This window comes from Pongo abelii, chromosome 1, assembly GCF_028885655.2.
Source record: "Pongo abelii isolate AG06213 chromosome 1, NHGRI_mPonAbe1-v2.0_pri, whole genome shotgun sequence".
Classification (NCBI taxonomy): domain Eukaryota; kingdom Metazoa; phylum Chordata; class Mammalia; order Primates; family Hominidae; genus Pongo; species Pongo abelii.
The window spans coordinates 18,352,572-18,372,569 of NC_071985.2; the positions used below are offsets into that span (position 1 = coordinate 18,352,572).

At 37.1% G+C, this 19,998-nt stretch overlaps 1 protein-coding gene across 10 annotated transcripts in view; it reads left to right on the forward strand.

The window, feature by feature from the left end:
* Nucleotides 1-19,998, forward strand: part of TTC13 (tetratricopeptide repeat domain 13) — a 73,160-nt gene that overhangs the window by 19,091 nt on the left and 34,071 nt on the right. For 3 of the 10 annotated variants that reach the window (XM_054561641.1, XM_054561645.1, XM_054561647.1), the window contains exons 3-4: nucleotides 1,943-2,018; nucleotides 5,822-5,892. In XM_054561641.1, the coding sequence (XP_054417616.1) occupies nucleotides 1,943-2,018; nucleotides 5,822-5,892 (147 nt within the window). Of the gene's footprint in view, nucleotides 1-1,942; nucleotides 2,019-5,821; nucleotides 5,893-14,763; nucleotides 14,830-16,321; nucleotides 16,415-19,697; nucleotides 19,815-19,998 lie in introns of all 10 variants that reach the window. The other 7 variants (XM_024255362.3, XM_024255366.3, XM_054561638.1 and 4 more) reach the window with 4 other exon arrangements.

The window sequence follows — 19,998 nt, forward strand, 5'->3', positions numbered from 1 at the left end:
TTAGTCTTGGCCTTTCCTTTTCCCGAAGTTGAAATATGGGACTTAGACTATTCATTTATTGATCCATTCTCCAGATATTTATTTTGCACCTATTATGTGCCAGGCATTGCACTAGGTGATTATTAGGAATACAGCAATAAGCTAGATAGTGTTGGTCTCTGCATTATGTACCAGGCATTGTACTAGGTGAGTATTGGGAATCCAGCAGCAAGCCAGATAGCGTTGGTCTCTGCACCATGACTTCTATAGTCATCAACCAAATCATTATGCAAATAAACATAAAAGTGTGATTGTACACATCATATGAAGGAATAGCAAAGGGTCAACATAAACTCCCTTTATTTAGGGGTATCAGGCAACACAGCTTTCAGGAACTGAAGTGTAAGCAGGGATGAGAAAGTTGGATTGAAATTAGTCTACTAGTGATGTTGAGCTGTGTGTTCAAACTTACTTGAGCATAGCTTCTCAACTCTGTCCAGAGGAGATACTATAGATGCAGTATTAGAACTAGGAAAGGGTCTTTTTAATCAAGAATTTGATTTGTTGTTTGGCTGGGCATGGTAGCTCACGCCTGTAATCCCAGCACTTTGGGAGGCCAAGGCAGGTGGATCACCTGAGGTCGGGAGTTCAAGACCAGCCTGACCAACATGGAGAAACCCCGTCTCTACTAAAAAATACAAAATTAGCAGGGGTGGTGGCGCATACCTGTAATCCCAGCTACTTGGGAGGCTAAGGTAGGAGAATCGCTTGAACCCGGGTGGCGGAGGTTGTGGTGAGCCAAGATCGTGCCATTGCACTCAAGCCTGGGCAAAAAGAGCGAAACTTTGTCTCAAAAAAAAAAAAAAAGAATTTGATTTGTTTGTACTGTACTTCTCCTGCCCACTTTCTAGTGAATACAAACAACTTAAAATCAAATATATTCTTCAGTGTGCTCTTGAGGTTGCTTAGTAAATGATTTCTTCTTTTTGTAGAATTTCATTTCTGTCCTCGTCCCCATATCTTTTTGCAGAAAGGCTTGGCAAATGGTAGACTCTCCTCAAATATGAAATAAAGCAATATTTACAGACTCTTTTTCTTGCCTCTAAGCAATTTACTTGCTTTTTTTTCCAGCTTCACTGAGGTGTAATTGACAAATAAAAATTATATATTTACAATGTACAATGTGATTTTATATACATATATATTGTGAAACGGTTGCCACAATCAAGCCATCTAAGCAATTATTTATTTATTTTTGAGACAGAGTCTCACTGTTTTGCCCAGGCTGGGGGTACAGTGGCACAATCAGGGCTCCCTGCAGCCTCGACCTCCTGGGCTCAAGCCGTCCTCCTGCCTCAGCCCTGACCAAGTAGCTGGGGCTATTGGTGTACATCACCATGTCCAGCTAATTTTTTTGAACTTTAGTAGAGACGAAGTCTCACTGTGTTACCCAGGCTGATCTCGAAATTCCGGAGCTCAAGTGATCTTCCTGCCTTGGTCTCCCAAAGTGCTGGAATTAAAGGCGTGAGCCACCATGCCCCGTCTATCTAAGCAATTTATTAAGGAGAAAAATCTTTTGCATCTGTGAACTTGTCTGTAAACATTCGACAAAGAGGAAGGGCTCATGTTCTGGTCACACCCAGCTGTGTAACATCAGTAACACCCTTACACATTGTTAAATCTGCCACATCTTGAAGCTTTACCAGGTTCCAGGTGTGGAAGCTCCCAGCTGCATAGCAAAACTAGAAGGAGCTGATAAGAGTTTCCCTCTCGTCATCAAGGTTCTACTGAAAGCCATAAAGTGTAAAACATTCCCACAATAGTGGCATTTTCTTGCTTCCACTTAAATCAAATGTAGCCTTAATTTTAATTTTTTAAAATACAGATTTTAATACAAGTTTTCCTTCATTTGTCATAGCTAAAATGTATGGTTTTTTTTTTCTTTTTTTTTTTCTTTTCCCAGAGCCAGGCCAAGTCAATTGCAGAACAGAAGAGATTCCCGTTTGCCACTGATAATGACAGCACAAATGAAGAGTTAGGTAAGACTTGAATCTGGTAATATTCCTGTAATATTTGCCTCAAATTTTTGGTTAGATGCATAGCAGGAAGACAGGATGGTAAGGAGTAGAGAGACTGGCTTTGCCAATTTGAGCTGTTTGATCTTGCATGGAGCATTCAGCCCTTGTGACGTTCCATTTATTATATGTCAAAAAAAAAAAAAGATTTGGATGGAATAATCTATTCCAACTCTCCATTTCTATGGAAATTAATAATTATGGTAATGAGCTCTTATGAGCTGTTCCGATTCAGTAAAAGATTATTTGTGTGCTGTCATCAGATGTGAGTAATGAAGAAGTGAAAGCAGACTACCTACTTTTCTGTATAGTGAAATAGCTATGTTTAAGTTATTTTACTCATGAGGCTAGTCAGTTATTTTTGGGTCTAAGAATGTGGGTGTAGAAAAATTGAATTCATTCGTATCTGCACGAGTCACATAGTTTGGTGTGTTCATTGCATGTTTTAAAACAGACTGGTTTTGTCAGTGTCAGATATGCACTGGGCGTGTTTCCCTCACTGTCTAGTGAGTTTACATTTGAAGAAGTGGAGACAAAATTGAATACAGGGCTGAGCAGTGCTACTGGGCAAACTATTGAAGCACATGTTCTCGCATGGGGCCCAGTCGCCAAAGCACCTGCAGGAATTCTTCTCTATCTAATTTATGCATAATTATTTTATCCTTACCATGGTCATATACGTTTGATATTAAGACTAAGTGCTCCTTATTTTGGCTTCTTTCCTGTTAGTGCAGGGTCTTGCTCTGTGGCCCAGGCTGGAGTGCAGTGGCACAATCATAGCTCACTACAGCCTTAAACTGGGCTCGAATGATCTTCTTGCCTCGGACTCCTGAGTAGGTAGGATTACAGGTACACAGCACCGTGCCTGGCTAATTTTTTAAAATTTTTTTGTAGAGACCAGCACTCACCATGTTGCCCAGGCTGGTATCAAACTCTTGGGCTCTAGGGATCCTCCTGCCTTGGCCTCCCAGGGTGCTATTTTGAAAATGCTGATTACTTTATGGTGATATTCTTTGTGGAGGCTTTGAGGACTGCCCTTTAAGGCATCAGATCTGGTCTTTTCTGAAGTCCTTGGATTCTACTTAGAGTAGTATTTATTTATTGAATAATGAGTTCAGAGCCTGATATGTGCCAGGTCTGTTTTGTTCTCCAAGAATAATCCTAGTAGACCCTGGGGTAGTGTAGGCCCTGAGCTGGCCTACGATCTTTTGTAGCCAGTATTTTTTCTTGAAAAAATGACATCTGTGAACGTATACGTTGCTCAGAGATGTGGGGTTGCTGGTGAGTAGAGATTTCTGAGAGAAGTCCAGTTATACCAGCTTTTCCTTTATGTCTTTAGACTCCTACAACAAAATTTAGATCCTAATAGTTATTTGTATTTGCACAAGATTTGGATTATGATTATTCTTTTATTAATGGATACTTCTGCATTTTGTTCACAAAATGTTGAGCTGTAGGTGGAGGGATTTGAAAACTGCATTTCATTTTAAGTGGAATTCAGTCACTTAGATGTGGACAGCCATCTAAATATGTTTCTAAAATACAAAATTTATCTCTAAAAATCATATTTGTTTTTATGGCTCATTGATTGATTTGTTCATTCAACAGATATTTACTGATTATGGGATAATAAATAGGAAATAAAAATTTAGATTTGAAAGGAAACTTTAAGAAAGTTTTCTACAGGCTTATTAAGTAAGACCCAGACAGTTATGAGAAGTGACTGAGGTCCCCATGATCACACAGCTGGTGAGTGGCAGAGCCAGAATCCGAGCTCAGATCTTGGCTTTCTGATCAATCGTCATCTTCCTGCATTCAAAAAAGTACAAGTTTATGTTTTTATCCGTGTTCATCTGACCATTAAGGAATTTCAGCCACTTGGCCATCCCTCCATTGCACAGTGGTTTGGGAACTGACTTGAATTTTCTCAGCGTACCGGGCTGCCCGGGAGGTTAGGCTCCGGAGCCAGGCAGCTTGCTGCCTTCCTCTCACTCACTGCTTATGGTCCTTGGACAGCTAGTTTAACCACTTTCTACTTTATTTCCTTGTCTGCAAAATGGGGTTAATAATTGTACCTACCTCATTGCAGTGGAGGAGCAAATGAGTTAATACTGGTAAAGGATATTACTATGCCTGGCACATATTAAGAATGCAATGCCTGTAGCCACTGTGATTCTTGCTGCTGTTTTTACTACTAATATTACTGCCCCCACCACCCCCGCCAAAACTAAAGGTATCATCTCGTTACCTGGAGGTTAGCTAACTGAATGGTATCTATTGTCAGCATTCTGAACATGAATTTGGGCTTAATTTATCTTTTCAAAGAAAGTAGGGCAAAAGGGCTCTCTTTTTATTTTGAAGAATGCCCCCAGAAGTGCTTATATTATTATGGTGTTCAATTTGAACTTTATTTTATTGATTTATGAATGTATTTTAAACTCTTCCTGCATTTCATTTCTGTTTCTGCTTTAATTTTTTACTCCTTTTTTTTTTTTTTTTTTTGAGACGGAGTCTCGCTCTGTCGCCCAGGCTGGAGTGCAGTGGCGCCATCTCGGCTCACTGTGAGCTCTGCCTCCTGGGTTCATGCCATTCTCCTGCCTCAGCCTCCCGAGTAGCTGGGACTACAGGCGCCTGCCACCACATCCGGCTAATTTTTTTTTTTTTGTATATTTAGTAGAGACAGGGTTTCACCGTGTTAGCCAGGATGGTCTCGATCTCCTGACCTTGTGATCCGCCCGCCTCAGCCTCCTAAAGTGCTGGGATTACAGGCATAAGCCACCACGCCCGGCCTATTTTTACTGCTTTTAACTGTCAGAAAATATAAGCTCTTAATGACAGTAAAAGTTTTCGTTGCCTATCTTCTTGAACACCTATTATGTCCTAAAGGATATTGCAGTAAAGCTTTACAGAAAAGCTTTTTTGCAAATAAATGTTATCAAAATAGTGATGTTGAGTGAGGAATAAAATGTTTTTCAGGGATTTTGGTGGGGCTAAGGGTTAAGCAGTCAGGGCAAATTTTATAGATGGTAATGTAATCTAGCATATTCAAACATTGGTTTTTGGATGGGTGGCAGAATTTAGTCAGAATATTGCTGTGTTTTCAGAGATTGTCCTGGCTCTAATTTCAAAATACCACTTTCCTAAACAATGTGACACAAAGTGGTTCATTTTTAGTGTATATTTTGAGCAGCGTTTTGACTATATTTTGAATGGAAGAAGTAGGAAAAAGACTGTCATTGCGTTATAGTGGTTTGTATTATCCACAGTTAAGCATTATGTTAATACATTTGAGTCCCTGTTTTTGTTCTTACTAGGTAATTTGCGGTAAATTCAGCACTCTCAGGAATTGAGATTTGTGATGCTATTTGGGTATTTCTCATAACATTCACAGTAAAAATCACATTGCCATGTTATGTGGACATTATTTAGGCTTATTACTAGCTTTTGTAATAGCTAGGAGACATCACAAAGGTTATTTGGGATTTGAAAATGAATGATGGCCTTAGAAAAAGATCAGTATCTCTTGTAGGCAGATATTTTATAGATGACTTTAACAATTTAAATCTAGATGGAATTGGAAGGCTGATTAGCAAGTGTGGAGTAGTGAAAGTAGAAGAATTCAATGACACCTTATTAACTTCTAGGTTTTCTTTAACTGCTTCCAGTGCTTGGAGCTGCCTTTGGAGATTTACCAAAGCATTCAGTTATTGATTCTAGTTAGAGCTACTTTATTCTTTCCTTTAATATTTTTGTATTTTGTTTCATAGCTATTGCTTATGTCTTGATTGGCAGTGGTCTGTATGATGAAGCAATACGGCATTTTTCAACAATGCTTCAGGTAAATTTTCTTCTTATTTATGTAATTTTGAGTTTATGGTCATGACAAAAATATGGACTAATGCACAGCTGAAGTGCTGTAATGCAACATGTTTTTAAATTATACAAGAAAGCGAAAGAAATTGGTATGGATTGAGCACTTTCTTGCTGCCAGGCCTTGTGACATGCTTTCATTTAATCTTTTAAATGAAAGATTTTAAAGAAAACTTCATTTTAAATGAGAAAAGGGAATCTAATCAGGTCAAGCAATTTACTCATAGTCTCCCGACCATCAAGTTGCAGAGACGGGATTCAAATGCAAGCTTTAAAAAAACATTAGCTTCAGTTCACTTTCCTCTCTACCACAATATCTCCCGTGAGATACGGACACTGGAAATTCTTGAAATTCCAACTTATTTTCACACAAGAGTTGATCTTCATGATTAACTTAATTTCTACTCAAAGGTATGTTTCTCACCTTAAAGTATAATTATGAGACTCCTCAGTGAAGTATTGGGTCTTTACTGATTGGTGGCTGCGCTGAAGTCTAGTTAAGATAAAGCATGCAAGCACTACATGTGTAAGAGTTGCAAAGAAGGCTGGTAGCTGCCCAGCATCATTGGCCTTTAATCTTGTATCATTATTTAACTGTATGCACTGTTGGTGCCTAACCATTTATTGATTGTTGATGTGTCTTTCCGGTGAAGAAGACATGGATTTTAGAGCTAGAGATGCCTTAATTCTAATCCACTTTGCTTCTTGCTACCAAGTTATTTAAACTCCTGAGTTATGGAGATAATAATAACTACCTCCAAAAAAATTCTTTTTTGGTTTAAATGAAATGTCCTATTAAAGTACTTAGTACCCAGTGCCTGGCACATAGTAAGTGCTTAGTAAATTTTGGCTAGTCAAAGTACCATTCTGGTATATTCATTGGTGTTAACCATAGCAAGTGCCAACAAATACCTTCCAGTCTAGCAGGCAGACTTAATTTAAATGATTCATTTTGAAATTTTAGCTCTGCTTTTGTTTTCTCTTTAAAAATAAGGTTAATTATACTGATAATATCTTCATTCTCAAACAATTGATGAGATATTTTAGTTATTACTTTGAGGTCTTTGGATCCAAGGAGTGGTATATTTGGGTGGTCATATGGAACACTATTCTTCAGTGGAACTTAAAGTACAAAGGGTAGATTATAAATAGTTTTAAAAATCACCTTTCTGTTAAGTATTGGCAATGTTATAAAAGGTAAGCAAACACTTTTACACAGTTAACACTTGACCCTGGTTTGAAAGGGAGGTTTTGATACATTTATAGGAGCAAATATCAGTTAATTTAAGGCAACCAGGCTGGAGTGTAGAATCCAGCAGAAAATAGGAATTTGCAGATGTATTATTTTATTCAACTTTTTGAAAATGTTATTATCATTGTGGTTGAAGACAATATAATACTCTTAAAGAAAATATTTTAAATAATAAAAAATTTCCGAATTCTGCCACTTTAACATTGTTTAAATTTTTTATTTATGCCTTTTCAAAGTATGCATTTGTTTTATAATCTGAATATATGTACTGTTTTGTATTACTTTTTCACTTAATTCTATGCTGTAAATGTTTTTCAGTATTTTTCTACAATCTTATTTTTAATGGCTCTATAATATGCCTTTGTTTTGTCCATTTATAGTTGTAAGACATTTCTCTTGCAATTGTGTTCAGAAAGTATATTAGCATTTTTCTCTTTGTGCAAAGAGATAATGTCTTGAAATGTGATATCACATTTTCATCAATCTCTGATACAATGGGTTGCTTTCAGCTGGGAAATCTCTCTTTGAGAATGTGTGGATTATAAGGTTGGACTGCTTTGCTTGTAGTTCAGACTATTGATGGGGCAGGGATGAAGGCAGTGGAAAGTTCAGATGCAGAAGAATAAACTGGGTGGTCATTTATAACATATTTTTATTGGCAGCAAGAATGCCCTTGGCTTTCCTGCTGGTGCTTTCCTCAGTGATTTCTCTCTCCTTACCCTTTATCTCAGTGCTTCCCAGCTCCTTCCACATCATGGCACATGTGGAAATAATATTTGCATGGCACATGGGTAAACAAGAATAATTTGGAGGCATCCAGATAAAGCTTTGTGAAAATCTGTCACATTTTCTTTATATTATATGACTGATAAGAAATAGAAAATTCGAAGATTCTATACTCCAGCTAGAGAGCAAGAACCTGTCTCTGAAAAAAAGAAAGAAAATAACGAAGATTCGATGTTAAATGCTAAAATTGTTTTCAAAAGTTCTAATGAGAAACTTGATCCTACTTTTCTGGACAAAACTTTTCTATATTAGAGTTTATGTTTGAAATTGATGCACGCAGTCTCTGTTTGAGTTTTCTGTTGATTTCATCAAATTCTCGATAGCCAGTGTCATCAAGACACTGTAAAAGTAGGTATTAGCAAATGTCCAAAGAATAGTTATTGCTTCTTCTCCAATTGATTGAAACTCCTTTTTTCATCACGAATCATAATTTGCATAAATTATTCTCTTTAAATTATGTATTACACATATGATTATTCTCTAAATCTAATTACTCTTTTCTTTTTTGTTTGTTTATTTTGTTGGCAAGTGTAGTGATAAAATTTCTTGCAGTATGAAATACATTTTTATCTCAATAATACTTTTTCATATCCAGTATTTCAGAATAGTGATGAAGCTTTTCTTCAAGCCTACACAGATGTTGCTCTACTACTTTTCATTCTTTACGTTGCACCTGAGCTAAATATCACTTGAGAACCATTTTCCTCTGTATATGCTAATAAATTTTTACCTGTTCCTTGCAGGACCTTCTAGATATGCAAAAGTGCAGTGTTTTTAAGCCAGTAAATGTCCTTTAACAAATCTACAAAGTGGTAGCTATTCATGTACAGACTTTTTGGTTTTCCTGAGTTCATTAACTCTTGGCAATTTTTTTTTTTTTTAGACAGCTCATGAGCTCCAGTACGAAGCAGCAGAGCATGGAATATGATTCTGTTTATAGAAGCAGGCAACAAATGGGGACTCGGGGGCTTGGATTTTATTAGAATCACTATTTTGATAAGCTCATTTAATAGGATTTTCAAATCTACATGTAAAGAGTACTTTAACTCCAGAATGACTTTTTGATATAAAGCTCTTATACCTTTCCTGTTGTCTTGGTTTCACCATCAGGTTACAAACTTGGGAAATATTTCCATAATCCTCGGTGTTTCAAAGTGTTTATTGGAATGTTTATTCCCTGTGGTTTGATTTTCCTTTACAGAAGTATCAAGGTTTCTAACTGAGCACAATGACAGCGTTTAATAGATGTCAGTCTGCATTGGAAACTCTTGATTTTTTAAGGCTTATAAGTTAGTGTTGCCTCTATGCCAATGCCCTGAAGTCACTTCCACATGTGTCAATGCACAATAATAGTGTTCTTGAGTTGAAAAGTAGAACTTTTTCCTGATTTCTGTGCTGCTTTGGTCCTCATGCAGGGATGGGTATAACATAAATACTTCAACAATTTTATGAGGTAATTTGGCCTTTGCTATTCATTATGTGACCTTGAGCTCATCTGATTTTGATCTGATTCCAGTGGAACTGAACCTGTAAAAGAACATTATTTCCTATTTTACATTAGCATGCAAAATTGAAAACATTCCTCTGCATAGAATTTTAAATAACATCCTTTATGCAAATAAGTATGTTCGTCACTTAGGTGAAATCTAATCCTCATTACATTGCTTATCTACTGACTGTTTCGACTTGTTTGTTTTTAGATCCAGTTTTAATAAAAAAGCCAGCCTTGTAGTGGTAAATACAGTAAATACTGTAAAATTTAAAGTCAATATATAAGTAATGAAATGAGGATAATATATTAGACTCTTTTTTTTGAGAATTGAGACATCTAAGTAGACACAACACCATTTAGGCAACTGTTATACCATGATTTTGCAGTTGCATAAAGTAAAATTGGAAGATTGAAGTATTCATTTTCATTTCAGTCTTTTTAAGAGTATAGAAACTTTTTAAAGAAACTTTTCAAAAAGTTTCTGAAAACTTTATGAAGTATAAATATTATAAAGATATTTTGAAAAATTGCTCTTCAGAGCCTAATTTGTTTTTAGGAATAAACATTGGTTTTTCTTTGGAAAAAGCCAATAATTTACTATGGCATTCCATAAAGAAAAGTTTTTGGCTTTTTAGCTAATGATAGATAAAATAATAAATAAAGTTGTATCAATTTTTAAAAGTAATAAAATCTGTTATTTAAATTTAGGAAGGCTTAATACTAGACTGTAGCTATAACAGCCACAATAATTATATGTCCTTCTTGACTGTTAGGAAAAAATTCTAAAAAGAAAGATAAATTGGGCCAGGCGTGGTGGCTCAGGCCTGTAATCCCAGCACTTTGGGAGGCCGAGGTGGGCGGATCACGAGGTCAGGAGATTGAGACTATCCTGGCTAACACGGTGAAACCCCGTCTCTACTAAAAATACAAAAACAAAATTAGCTGGGCATGGTGGCTGGCGCCTGTAGTCCCAGCTACTCAGGAGGCTGAGGCGGGAGAATGGCGTGAACCCTGGAGGTGGAACTTGCAGTGAGCCGAGATCGCGCCACTGCAGTCCAGCCTGGGCGACAGCGAGACTTCATCTCAAAAATAAAAAATAAAAAAAAAAGAAAGAATAAATTGAATAGAGAAAACCTAAATACTTTACAGATAAGCACAGTAATCAATTCAGTGCTGTAGTAATGATGAGACCATGGGATGACTTGAGGGGAGGCCCATGCGAGGGCCTCTGTGTGGGGCACACGTCCAATCCTGCAGTCAGGATCATGATGGCTACCTTTAGGAAGTTGTCAGTGTTCGGATATTTCAGCTGTTGCAAATTTTTGAATGGCTGTTTTTTTTTTTTTTTTAATTTAAAATTTTTATTACTATAAAAATGTTCCAGCTGCAAGAGCTGGAGGCCCACCATACGTCATTCACTGTGGCACATCTGTCATAGAGCTTTGCCTTCCTGTTACCCTGGATCGGGCTCTTGTTTTCCATTGACTGCACCCCACTATTATTAGCCGTGTTGTCCTGCTTGCTTCCCCTTTGGGAAGAACAGGCTTAGCAGAGCTGACTTTGATCTGATAGGCAAATCCTTGTCTTCTGTGTTGGTTTTTGCTTGCTATTCCTGGTATGTGGCAAGAATAGCATGGCTTTGCATGGTATTCCTAGCACATGGAACCTGAGATAGCTAACAGTAGGCACTGAGTAAATAATTGTGGAATGAATGGGTGACATCCATACAGTGAACAGTGGGAATAAAGGAGAAGGAGCATATTTATTTTCCAGGGGCGTCTGGAAGGAATCCAAAGGTGGTGTTTGAACTGAGACTTAAGGGATCAAAGGAATTTCTTGGGGACCGAGGCAATGGGTGAGTGTTTCAGACAGAGGGGATAGCATTTGCAAATGCACTGCATTTGGGAAAGCATCTTGTATGTAGGGAATTATTAAATGATTCTGATTTCTAGGGTATGAAATGAAGCTGGGTGTGGTGGCTCACGCCTGTAACCCCAGCACTTTGGGAGGTTGAAGCAGGAGGATTGCTTGAACCCAGGAGCTTGAGACCAGCCTGGGCAACAAAGTGAGACCCCCATCTCTATAAAAAAATTTTAAAATTAGCCTGGTGTGATCGTGCACTCCTATAGCCTCAGGTACTCGAAAGGCTGAGGTGGGAGCATCACTTGAGCCCAGGAGTTTGAGGCTGTAGTGAGCTAGGCTTGCACCACTGTACTCTAGCATGGGTGACAGAGTGAGACCCTGTCTTTATGAAAAGAAAAAAAAAAAAGAGGAAGGAGATGAGGCTGAACAGTAAGCAGGAAAATGATTAATATTTTCTGCAGAGCCATTTAGATGTTACCTTTTTTCTTTTTTGTATTGTGAGTTGCTACCCTTTAGTGGGTCCTGAAATTAATTGGCAAGTCAAGATTAGCACTTTTTTTTTTTAAGTGAAATATGCTGGACTAGAAAATATCAGATTCCATTGTGTATAGGAAGTCCTAGGTGTAACCTAGTGAAACTGTTTTCTGATACATGTGTGTATATATTGTGCACATGTGTATCTGTATACTGGATTGTAATGTAAAATGTATTTCAGTGATTTGGAGTTTAAAAAGTTTGAATGTCACTGTATTAGGTGTTGGGGAGTCACTGAATAATTTCAGTTAGGGAAGTGATACGATGAGACTTTAGTGTTAGAAAGATAACTCTTGGTGTATATCTGGAGAATAGATAGGAAGAAATGGGAACAGGTAAGGTGATCACAGTATCCTAGGTGAGAGAGGAAGGCTTAGGATAGGGCAGGGGCTGATGGAGTGGGTGGGAGGATGCTGATCTGTTCAGGAGGTGAGATGGCCAGGATTTGGTGAGGGGTGTGTGAGCTGGAGAGCAGGAGGATGCCAGAGCACCAGCCCCAGCCACGGGCGTGCGGGGATGCCAGTTGTATTTGTAGAATAACTGCTTATTTACATCTTTTTCTGATTCACCTCTTGGTCACCTGGAGTAAACTTTTTTCTCAGTTAGGAGAAAAGCAGCTTGGATAATATATTTTGAACCATAACAAATCTGAGCATAGGTTTGGTTCTTCCTGGAGATGTATGTTATCCTAAAGCAAGCTTGTCCAACCCATGGGCCAGATGCAGCCCAGGATGGCTTTGAATGTGGCTCAACACAGCTTTTGTAAAGTCTCTTAAAACATTATGAGATTTTTTTTTTTTTTTAGCTCATTAGCTATCATTAGTGTTAAGGTATTTTATGTGTGGCCTAAGATAATTCTTCTTCCAATGTGGCCCAGGGAAGCCAAAAGATTGGACACCCCTGCTCTAGAGGATGAGCTCACTGGGCTTACCACCTCCCACCCCAGCCTGGCCAGGGTTCTGTTCGACTGTTGACTGTCCTGTCTTCTGCCTTTTTTGCTATGGAAAAGCATAAAGCCAGTCTTACTTTTAATTCCTCATTAGGTTCCCTTTTTTCCTGCTCCCTTTTTCCCCCTGACACCTGTATCCTTTCTCCATCCAAACCACTTACTCTGCCTTCCTTTAAGCCAGGAAGAATACTTAAATGTTTAAAGTGCTTATCTTTGGGGGGCAGGCTTATAGGGCTCCTTTACTTTCTGCTTGGTGCTTTTCTTCATTTTCTAAAATTTTTACAGTGAAACATGTATTACTTAAAACATACTTTTTTCTGACTATAAATGAGCATGTCTGTTTTAAACAATTAACAGGAATATAACAATATATTAAGTACAATGGGAATATATCTAGTAATCTCACTCCCCAGAGGAAATTCTTGGTAGCATTTTGGAGTGTTTCTTTCTGTACGCATAATGGCTCACATAATCACGTATAAGTATGATTTATGCAATATGACTACCATCTTTCTGTAGGTCTATAACATGTACTGTTCCCCGCCCCTCTTAGAAAATAGCATGAGCAACCTCTATGCCAGTTACATATAACTCATAAATCTAGCACTTTGTATGGGCCAGGGAAGTAACGTGAGTAAAGAGAGTTGGTGCAGTGTGGCTGTGATGAGTAGGCCCTGTGGTGAACTGATGGACTTGTACCTCTCATCTAAAGAGACAGCCAGTGCTTAGCTCTAGTCTCTTATTTATTGCTGTGTGAGAATGCGAAAATGTGGGCCCATGTTTGTTGGATCTTTTGATGTTCTAAGAGAAGCTAGAAACCTAAAATTGTTTAGTTGAATTTTTGCAATTTTTCATACACCATGTAGTCCAATCTGCTGTCTGGGTTGTGGCCAGTGATACGCCAGTTTACCACTGGATATAGATGCATCTCATTCTATTTTGAGTAGCCTTTAGGAAAATTTAAATGCGTGTTATCTTCTCCTTTATTTTTTCCCATTTACTCATCATTGAAGTGAATGTGTTCATTTTCTATAATACTGGCAGATACCCTAGCTCAGATTTGAAACTGAACAATAGATTAATCTATCAAGTTTTTGCAGAGTTTCTTTCTGGAGAATCCAGTGCCATTCTATTAAATCCCTTAGCAGTGCAAGACTTCCACCCAGGACCTTATAGCCAGAGGCAGCTGTTTATTCTTCTTTCTTAACTGTATAGCGAACCATTCAGAGAAGTAAAAATTGTAGAGGCTAAATGTAGATGAGAGGCATTTCATTCACTCACCAACTAACCTGTGTGTAAGGACTCAATGGCTGGGGTCAACAGATGTTTTGTCTTTGGTCCTGATAGGTGTTTCCTCCACCCCATCTGGATTGCAGAATAACGGGAGAAAGCATGGGAGCAGGCTGCAAAAAGAGTCTGGTTTTTTATTTCAACCCATTAGTATGAAGGGTTGAATTAATCTCCAACAGATATCAATGCAGCCTCATTTTTAGTTCGTCATTGTGTTGGCACTGAGTGGTTCTTTCCTTTTCAGGTTATTTCATGGATATATGAAAGGAAACACACTAGTTACAGGCATTACCTTATCCTTTGCTCACATCTCTTTACCCCTCTGAGCCTCCTTCTTCTCTGTAAGACATGATTGCTGATGCTGCCAGAGTTGTTGAGAGGATTGCATTTTAAATAAGATGACTCTATGAAAGAAACCAGCATGTTGCTCTGTAATGTTGGTTCCCTTCTCTCTTTATTATTTTTTTCAACATGAAACTTTTATCACATTTCGTACAAATGAGCTTTAAGAACATAGACTTTTCAGGTTGGAGACTGCGTATTGACTTATGAGTGGTAGTAGCATAAAGAAGTAGAGCTGTCACTTGCGGCATTAACGTGCTTTAAGCAGAAACTGATTTTTTGTTTTGTTTTGTTTATGGTTTTTGACGTGTTTTTGTTTTGGTCTGACTAGGAGGAGCCTGATCTGGTTAGTGCAATTTATGGCCGAGGGATAGCCTATGGAAAGAAGGGACTACATGTGAGTATGTAATAGTTACGATTGCCATAGCGCCTACATGACCTGACACAGACCAGGGTTTTGCTAGAACTGCTACTGTTCATTGACCCTTGATGGGATGTGGAGTGGTATCTATCATTCCAGTTCACAGATGAGAAAATGGCAGCTAGTAAGTGGTGGACTGGGGATTTCCACCCAGATCTTCTGAAGTCAACTTTGATGAACTGGATAGACTAAGAAAAGCATGAGACCCTGCTTGCATTCCTAAGAGATATTCAATGGTCCAAGTGGAGACTGGGCATCAATAGTGCAGTAGGACTTACAGAGTTTGAGATCCTTTCACAATTATTAAAGTTTGATGAAAGAACAAAAGGTTTTTTTAGGCGTGTAAAATTTATTTTTATTTGTTATATTTTATACTTTTTGCACATAGGTGTAATATCTTTGTAGCTGTAATCAAATTATTCCCCTTATTTCTCTGAGGAAGGCTGGAGGACGACTATGATAATCATATTTTACACAAACAAAGGTACTATGGTATAAAAATGAAGACTCCTGAAATTATATAGTAAATCACGAAATGGTGTAAGTTCAGCTTTCCAAATTTTTAGTCTAGGACATTATATGCAAACTTTTTCTATTGTCTTATTGTATACTAAAAATATTTGTGTGAAATTGTGCTTTGAGAGAAATACCACTTTTGCAACTTTTACATTAAAATATTAAAAATGTTTAACATTTTTATTTTATTACAATTTATAAAATATTACAATTAATATTATACTAACCTTGTGCTGGCCTATTGGAGAAACTTTGTGTATTTGTATACTTGAGACATAGAGGACTGAGAATGAATTTAGAATTGGGAATGATGGAAGTGCTTAGGAAGGAAATGATATTTTACTCAGAGCATCAATAAATGACCAGGTTGAAGTTGCAGTAGTAAATTTCAGAGCTGCCTCTTCCTAATTCTCATCTTTTAAAATTATATATCTTGAGATTAAATTTGCATGTATATTTAATAAAAAGTTGCACATGCATTTTTAATGTAAAAGTAACATGCAAATGTTAAAGAGAACTTACCTAAACTTCTTAAGGTATAGATTTATAGGCTTATGTTTTTGATAGACACTGTCTTGACCCATTTCTGTTCCCCTGTTGCCACAGGTCAGCCTCATTTCATGTGCTGGTATCCACGTACTCATCCATTGAGATTCGTTGATTCCATGTTTAAGTAGATTAAGTTTAGATAATATCCTGCCATCTGTGGAATTTGTGATAGGTAGCCGGGTCTAACATGTTATTGTTGAGTAAGTAGGTAGACTTGAGTGAGTTAAATAATTATAATATCATGACTGATTTGACATGGCACATCTCTTACATAGAAGTGAAGTTCATATTTATTTTTAAACAATTGGTTATATCATTACTAAATTATTAGTTTTCTCAGAAAATTTTTTCAGCCTGGTTTTGAGTAACAGTATGTCTCATACTAAGCTAATGCCTTTTCAAGGACATTAAGAATGCTGAGCTTGCTCTGTTCGAACTAAGCCGAGTAATTACCTTGGAACCAGATCGTCCAGAGGTATTTGAGCAGCGAGCAGAAGTGAGTGTGGCTTTCTTTTTCCCTCTGTCGTTATTGGATTAGTTGAATCTCAATTTTTTTCCTATTACTTTATTACTTGTAAATTTTAATGCTCCCTTAAAACTCTTATGTTTTTCTATGTCGGTACTTAATGCCTTTAAGCATGGTTGAAATTAATAGAAAACTATGGACTGAGTGATATTCCTGAACTAACATAGAAGAGTAATATTTAGTATGAAAATATGTGGTTGAAAATATTTAGTATGAAAATAGGATGTATACTACTTCTATAGATATTCATCGAAAAATATAACACATAATATTTGTGTTATATTTTGAAAAATATAACACATAAAAATATAACACAAAAAAAACACAGTTTCATCCATGTCCCTACAAAGGACATGAACTCATCATTTTTTATGGCTGCATAGTATTCCATGGTATATATATGTGCCACATTTTCTTAATCTAGTTTATCGTTGTTGGACATTTGGGTTGGTTCCAAGTCTTTATGTAACAAACCTGCACGTTGTGCATATGTACCCTAAAACTTAAAGTATAATAATAATAAAATTTAAAAAAACACAAAAAATATAACACAAAAGAAAAACACATAATATTCATTGAAAAATATAACACATAATATTCATTGAAAAATATAACAATATTATAGATATTCATTGAAAAATATAACACATAATATTTACTGTACATGTGACATACTTTAGCAAGACTTGATATGACTGTTAGGTCAAACTGGAATTCACAGCCCTTGGAAGCGTTCATTCTGCTGGTGTGTATGTGTGTGAGCACTTAAATGTAATTCTTATGATACAGACCTAGCTGCATGGATACATAGATCAAGTGAGGATGATGACAGCCACATCTTAAAGGAGCTTGACATAGAGACAGATAATATGTGGTGAAGATGCCATGTAATACTGGCTCAAGTAGACAGAGGAGGCGCTTCTTTGGGAAGAGAAGAAGGGGAATGTTGGGAATGATGCTGAGGCCATCAGAGGAAGCGAGGCTAGAGCTGATCCAGTCCCATGGTGTGGTGGGGACAAGATGAAGGAGAGTGTTCAGCGCAGGGAAGAGAGTCTGTACAAAGGCATTCTGTTTTACGTTTTTAAGTGAAATGTGTTTATTTTACTTCCTTAAAATAATAAGCTATCTAGGCTTCATATGTGTTAATGTATTTAGTCTGAATAAAACAACTTTTAATCATCTGATATGATCTCATAGTTGAACTAAAGAAAAAATTACTTTTTATTTTCTCTTTTGGGAGAGAAAACTAGTAAAGGAAGTGCTAAAGGTGTAGGAATTTAAAAACTGTATTTATGGTATTTTTGTTCTCAAGATTATTGTGTCTTACAGTTCAGTCTCTTAAAGTGAATTTTTGTTTTGTTGGGGATTTGGCTTTTTGAATAAAATCTTTCTCAATGAATGATTTAATTTCTTACCTCTTATCTATTTTGAATTATAACCCTAAGGGTTAAGTGACTGTAGTTTATCACTGCATGAGACTTGCTGGTATTTAGTTGGTGTCTAGTGGCTAATTTGGTGACAAATTTGGTAATCATCTGCTTCTGGGAGAGGGGACTGATGTTTTTTCCCCTATATCACTCTGGTTTATGTTAAAATCTGGCAAATCATGAATTAAATTAAGTATATTTAGGTAAGAATTATTTAACAGGTCTTTACAATTTGCATATCTAATAAAAAGCTACTGTTTATCAAAAATGGCATTGGTAATTAGAAAAATAATTTTTAATTGTCTTAAAAATGTATAATAATATTCTCTTTTTCTGGCATTATTGGGCAATAATGTTGCTACATACTGAATTTTCCAGCTAAATTATAACATACCATTTATATATGTCAGAAGTCATTTTATGAGAAATCTTTCACTTTCATGCTTTCTGAAATATTCTATATTCGATGAACATAAGTTAACTTTTTAAAGTTACTCATTATTATCATATTGATTGTTGTGCTAGGGTATGATAATTCAGTTATGTACCTAGGGGTTGATAAACTAGGGAGGGATGATTTTCCTTCCCAAATACAACCCCAGCCCACTGTGCTTTTTGAATTCTCAGACATATATTCAATTTCTTTCCTCTTTCTGAGCTATCATGCTTACTATTGGTGATAGGCCTGCCTGAATCCTCTTTCTTGCTGGTTTTAAACGTCTGTAGAGTAGGAAATTATAAAATTGGGTAGAAATAACCTGTCTAATAAGGATAGAATAGGCTGGGCATGGTGGCTTATGCCTATAATCCCAAAATTTGGGGAGGCCAACACAGGAGGATTGCTCAAGGCCAAGAGTTCAAGACCAGCCTGGTCAATGTAGTGAGACCCCTACCTCTGCAAAAAATTTTAAAAAATAAATTAGCAGGACATGATGGCACAACCCTGTAGCCTAAACTACTCAAGAGGCTGAGGTAGGAAGATTGCATGAGCCCAGGAGTCCGAGGTTACAGTGAGCTATGATTGTGCCACTACATTCCAGCTTGGGTGACAGAGTGAGACCCTGTCTCTAAAACAACAACAAAATAAACCCTAATTTAAGGACGTTCATTCAGGATAAAGTGCTTGGGCTTGATTGCGTGAACACTGATACCCATTTTGGATTTTCTTATGTCTTTTTGGTTTACTTTTGCATTCTGAACTGTCTTCTGTATTTTCATGTTGCCTGAATACAACTGATTGCTGGCTCAAAAGAGCTTTTCCAAACAGGCTTGCAGATATTTTTCCTCCTACTCTGCAGATCATGACTCATGAGTTAAAAGTTGTTACACAAAAGGGCTTAAAGAGCATCTGGAATCTTAGAAGCTGTCATTCAGCTCTTCTTACCATAGAGGACAGAGCTAAAGACCATGGAAGACTCTAATCTGTGTCCAATAATTTGTCTATTTTAATGGTTCAACATTATCTTTCAGGTTAATTTTGACATCTTTGTGTATATATGCCAAATTTTGATTTAAAAGATAAAGTCAAGAAAAAAAATCACATTGCAAGAAAAGCAACATCTGGTACAACCCAGAATGTGAAATAGTGACAAGGCAGTTGCTGCAGTCATAGTTCATCAGCCTCCTGCTTGACTGGACAAAGATTAGTGGCACCTCAGCTGGTTGACTTTGAACCCCACCGCATAGTATATGGGGTCAAGGATTGCAGCCTGCTGAGAGTAATTTTGTGAGTGGAGTATGGTGAAGTGGAATTGAAGAGTTAAAAACATTGGGATTTTAGGGTTGGTCATTGGTATTCTTCCTGATTACATGTTTGGGATTTCTAGATTCTGTCCCCTCTGGGACGAATTAATGAAGCAGTGAATGACCTCACTAAAGCTATCCAACTGCAGCCCTCAGCACGGCTGTACAGACATCGGGGAACCCTGTACTTCATATCAGAGGTGACTGGTTTTTGTCTTGAAGTATTTCTTTTTATGATGATGAAGATTTCATTTTTCCCTTGACCTCAGAAAGTGACTCTTTGATAGATTTGGGCCTTGACTGTTTAGTAATATGTCTGTGTCATAAGAGTTATAAAAGCATTTTCTGTAGCTGAAATTAAACTCAGTGGAGAACATTAAGTAC